General features: G+C 34.7%; 1 protein-coding gene across 1 annotated transcript in view; it reads right to left on the bottom strand.

The window, feature by feature from the left end:
* Nucleotides 1-3,245: 3,245 nt before the first annotated feature.
* FAF1 (Fas (TNFRSF6) associated factor 1) overlaps nucleotides 3,246-5,386 on the bottom strand; it is a 171,905-nt gene continuing 169,764 nt past the window's right edge. The window contains exon 19 of the mRNA XM_009884628.1: nucleotides 3,246-3,329. Within this exon, the coding sequence (XP_009882930.1) occupies nucleotides 3,246-3,329 (84 nt within the window). The remainder of the gene's footprint in view (nucleotides 3,330-5,386) is intronic.

Genomic DNA, 5,386 nt, shown 5'->3' with positions numbered 1-5,386 from the left:
TTAAGGCACCTAAATCTTCCTGTGCATTGTTTAGGGAGTCTGGGCATGAAGCTTGGATAATGAAGCGCTTCAGTCCTGTGAATCTGGGTCATGGCGATTTTGTTTTTCCCCACATACGGAAGAGTGAAATCATATAACTTTTTAGTAGAAATATTACTGTAATTGAAAATTTATTTTAAGTTTCTAATGTCACTGAGTAGGTACAGTTTACGAAAGCCAAAGTCCTTTTCTGCTACATTAAAAAGAATAAACAAAACCCCCAACATAGCTCCATTAGAAACACCCTCAGCACTCTCACTAAATTTAAGAGTGCGTATGCAGAGAATACAGAGCAAACACTTGTGTTCTGCATATTCTCTAATAATGATTTCAAACACCAATGTCAATCGGCAGGAAGTTTCTTCAAAAGCCAGAGTGTGTCCCACCTTCAACGTAATGCTCTCAAGGCCAACAATGAATGCCGACACGTCGTACAGGATTCCATTCATTAACAGTAATTCCTTAAGACTTAAAACTAATGCATTAATCACGTTAATGATAATCCATTAATGTGAAGAACCTGAAGATAAAAAGGTAGAATCAGGGATATGCTGTGTAGCAAGTGTTACAGTTTTAGGGTAATACTGAATTACAAAATTAGTCTGTAGACTGACTGGAGGATTAACCACCTCAGCAGAGCATATGAAGTGAATATCATGGTTTAGGAGAGCAGAAAATGATGGCATAGAATATTAATGTTCCTACACAGGGTTTGGTTTGCACTGAGGGTATAATGTGGAAAGGTGACTCTAGATGGTTGCTTCTTGAAATCAGGCCCAAAGTATTTAAGGACCAAAATCATGTTTTATTTAAAGAGTGATACACTTGTTTATGTTGTGGCAGAATGGTTCCTATATACTGATCTTGATATTTGTATATCAGAGGGCAGTAGTGCCACCACTTTGAACACTTCCAGTTAATTATCACTAGAACATTTTGATAATGACAGTGTATTTTCCAATATGAACAAAATGAGGGAAAAAAATAAAGAGTTTAGAAAAAAAGGCCAAACAAACTCTGGGAGCACTGACTTCAACAAGTTCAACAAATATTCAAGCCACATTTAATAACTTCATGAAACTAGTATCAAAGTAAAGAATATATAGTCAAAATACAGAAATAAAGTTGAGTGAGAGAAAACAGCCTGATGAGATCAAACAAAAGTTAATCAGAACAGATTAATATAAACAAGTTAGCTGAAAGGTCGCTTTGCTTTGTGTAGCACTATTTCAGCAATTCCTTTCCTCAACAGCCAGCTTAGAAGGAAGAGCTAATCTGAAAAAAAAGATATGCATCACTTTAAAATCCTGCTGTATGTGTTATTGTGATTGTTTGTAGGAACAGCATCACCCCAATTTGCAATCTATATTAATTTCTCATTTAATAAACATAGTGGATTTTTTTTTTGTAAGAAAAAGAAGTTCAGAATGAAGTGTCTGCATTCCGCTTTCCATTACACATACGTTTATCTTTCTGTTGGCTATGAATTCTTTTATTTGTCAACTGCAAATGATTAGAATTTGCTTACACTTCCAAACCTTTTGTTTGTCATAGATACTTCACTTCTAAAAGTGATCGCTAATTACAGAATTACAAAAGGTAGAATAAGGCTTTCCCCGCTCAGAAATTTGCATTTTTTGGTAAAGGTAACAATGTATCAGCTTCACTAACACCCTAATAATAGGCATACATTTAATTTTATATCACCATCCTTCCAAAGAAAAAAAAAAGACTAAAAGATGTGTGCAATTGGTTTTTGCTTAGTATAAAATTTTCAAATCAGAACTCATTTTGCTACGATGAACACTATGTATTACATATAAACATGTGGAAAACAATGTGCCAGGCTTTACAAAAAAAAGTTTGATTAGCAGATGACAATTCTGTAGTGCTATTGTGCACTATAAGCCCAGAGACAAAAAACAAAACAACAACAAAAAAAAACCAAAAAAAAAGAAAAGGAAAAAAAAATTACCAAACCAGTTTTGATATAGGTTTGGCATCAAGTGTGTGTTATGATCTTAGACTCAGTATGCTCATTCTATGGTTGAGAAGTTTAAAGTACCAGATTTTTCCACATCAGATAGCAGGTAGTTGGTGCATACATTTCAGACAAGAGAACTAGGATTTCTTTAATTTGAGACGGGATCAGTAATCTGTTGTTAAAATGTCCAAAGTGTGCAACAATAAGGCAGATTTCTTATTACACCACCTTTTAAGATACTCATTGTTTGATGAAACAAACAAGGTGCTTTAAAACAGCAGAGTAATAGGATACAAACAAGTGCCAGAATGGAGAAAAACTGCTAAAATGGGAACTGCCCTTTCTTTCACAACGAGAAATAAAGAACTTTTGTATCTGGTATTTGAAAGGTTTTTAACAGCTGATATTCAATATCAGCTGATTCCTGAAGTGTTGGCAAGATACCAGGTTTCTGGTACTGGCCATTGCTAATGTTATTTAAATATTCACATCATGCAATAAGCAGTTTCACACACTGCAATGTAATGGAAAATACTTCCTAAACTGAATCAGAACTGAGACCCAAAGCAGAACCAGTAAATAAATATCTCGCATATATGTCAAACTATATTCTTCAAACAAAACCTTACATCTTCTCAAAGAAGTCAGAAAGTACTAACAAAAATTATATGCTTTCTACTATAATACTGTTAAATTTCCATGGCTGAGAATGTCCCGTTAATTTTTTCTGCCTTTTTAAATTAGTTGACAAAGTAGAAATTCAAACACAGAAATAAAATGCATATATATGAGAGCACTGGCTCAGCGAGATATCAAATATACAGCATTCTAGTGTCAAAAGTACAGGCAGAAATGTCCAAGATTTCTTGGTGAAAAAGGGGCATTTGAGGAGTAAAAATTCTACTTAACAATCACTCACATTTTAACAGTGCATTAATTATAACCAAAGCTGGATGATAAGTGAGCAACAGAGTCATAATGTTCAGTGTTCATAGCAGAATGTTATCCTCTGCTCGTTTAAATGAGGCTGGAAACATATACTCATGTATGTGAAACTTTAAGTAGCTAAGTTTTTTCAATTTTTCAGGATTCTTGCAAGAGGCAAAGTTGTGACATTGAGCTGAGTTGGATGATAGTACAAGGTGGCGTTGATAGAAGTCTTCCTTTCGATGCTGTGCCTCTGGCTTGTCAAAGGATGATTAGTCCTACAATCTCGTTTGATCTATTCTTTTGCCTCTAGGAAAAGGGTTTCTTGAGGATACAGTTTTACCTCCAGTAACGTTTTATTTGGATCCAGCTGGGTCACCTGTAAAGATAAGGACAAGAAGATATGTGTAAGTAGACTTTTTGTGAACTGTTTGTCTTCACAGGGCAGATTTTCACTGGGGAGGTTTGAGTCCCTCTGTCAGTGATAACTGAAGTCGTGAGTATGAATTCCCAGGATACAGATTAAGAAATATATATTGTATTTTGTGTGTTGTTATTATTTTGTAGTAACAATAAACATAATAATAATAAAAAACATAATCCACAACATTAATTCTAAGAAGGTCTGGTTTTCTACCATAAACCAACATGTGAATATTTCTGGTTTTGTCAAAGTTAAGATCTTTTGCAAGGATTACTAGAACACATGAGTTAAGATGAAAAATAAAACTGCAGTCCCACATAAGTATCCTAAAATTTCCATGAAACTATGGTGCAAGCAGCACAGCCAATTCAACGAGACCTCTCCATTGAAAGGGGATCCTTACTCTGCTTTTATTTTCCTACTCTTGCTCAAAGTGGCATGGTGAAGCACCTAACTTTCACTCACTTTGATGCTTATCAGCCACCTCAATGAACTAGGCTGGGAGAAAGCGGTCCACTTTTATTTGCTTTGTTATTTTTCTGTCATGCTAGTGAGTTTAACTGGTGAACACACAAGTCCAGTCAACGCCAAATCCAGCGCAAGGTAAGCAGCAAAAGCACTAAGCAGTAAGTAGAAGGGAGGGCTCAGCGCCCTCCTCCTTTCGCTGGGAGTGAGATGCATAATCAGCTCACCATATGGCGAAACCGCATCTCAACCCAACTATTGAAGAGTATGCTGATTATGCATTGTGTATATATATGCATTACAAGTACTATGTGTCTATATATCATTTCTACAGACACTTACGTGTGTACATTTGTATGATAGGATTGTTCCCTGAAATCCTGATGACTCATTGGATTTGTAAAGGCATTCAGGCAATCGCTTGTGCAGGTGGGCGCACAGGGGAATTCCAGTGAGAGTTAAATACCATGCAATTTGGAAAATAATGATACAGGCACTACCTGCACCATTATTGCCAAAATTCTTCAGCATTTGGATCTTTGGCACCGCACGTGGCAAGCTGCTCAGTATCCTGACTATGCCATTACCGACTTTCACTTAAGGCACATAAACAGTTTATAGTGAGCAAGATGCTTTTGTGTTGAGGATTCTATTTAGAAACTAGACTGCTGCCTATAGGATAAATCTCTTCCGTGAAAATAAAATTTAGTTGTAAATATTACATAACATAATTATATAGATAAAATAATGAAGACAAGGGTCTTAGTGTTCTTCAGACATTCAGGTTTGCACACCAACACTGTGACATCCTTCAGAAGACTACTGCAAAGGTTCATATAGAAAGATGAACGGTATTTCTTTTGATCTCACCATTTTCTGAAATATTTCACTTCCATTTTTAAACTTATTTTCCCTGGTAATTCTGTTTTCATTTCTTTTGCTGTGTGAACACACTAGTTACCAGAAGTTTGCTTGTGAACAATAGATTATTAGTCTTACGCTATAGGTATAAATGAAAATAGATACTGATACACATTTTTTCCAAAATCAATTTTTTTTTACCTATGATCATATCATACCACTGCTTTCTAAAATTATTTTGGAAAACATTGTCAAGCATACCAAATACTATGAATTAATATAAGAAATATTAAATATATCTTTTTCTTAAAAGTGTAACTTACTAATCTCATTACCAATAAACAAAACCAGTATTGCTCCTCTTTCTCCCCCCCCCAGCTAAATCAGGCAAACTTAAAATATATTTATATTTCCATTGTTTTATTGGATAATTACAGAAAATTCATTATTTAAACAAATACTAAAAGCTTATCGCTTCGTAAGTCCATTGAAATCAATGCAATTTCACCTCTTGGACTGCAACAGAATTAAAAAAATAAAAGATTTAAAAAACAAAACAAAACAAAACAAAACGAAACCAGATGCATTATTTTGATTCCCAAAGCAGGAACATATTTTCTTAAACTTCATGTACCATGGTGAGCTATGGCTAAATGTCTGAAGAGAAAAATAATTTATAAAAACCA

This window comes from Charadrius vociferus, unplaced genomic scaffold (assembly GCF_000708025.1).
Source record: "Charadrius vociferus isolate BGI_N301 unplaced genomic scaffold, ASM70802v2 scaffold163, whole genome shotgun sequence".
Taxonomy (NCBI): domain Eukaryota; kingdom Metazoa; phylum Chordata; class Aves; order Charadriiformes; family Charadriidae; genus Charadrius; species Charadrius vociferus.
Note: the sequence above shows the minus strand (reverse complement) of the source record. Positions and strands in the feature narration are given on the sequence as shown.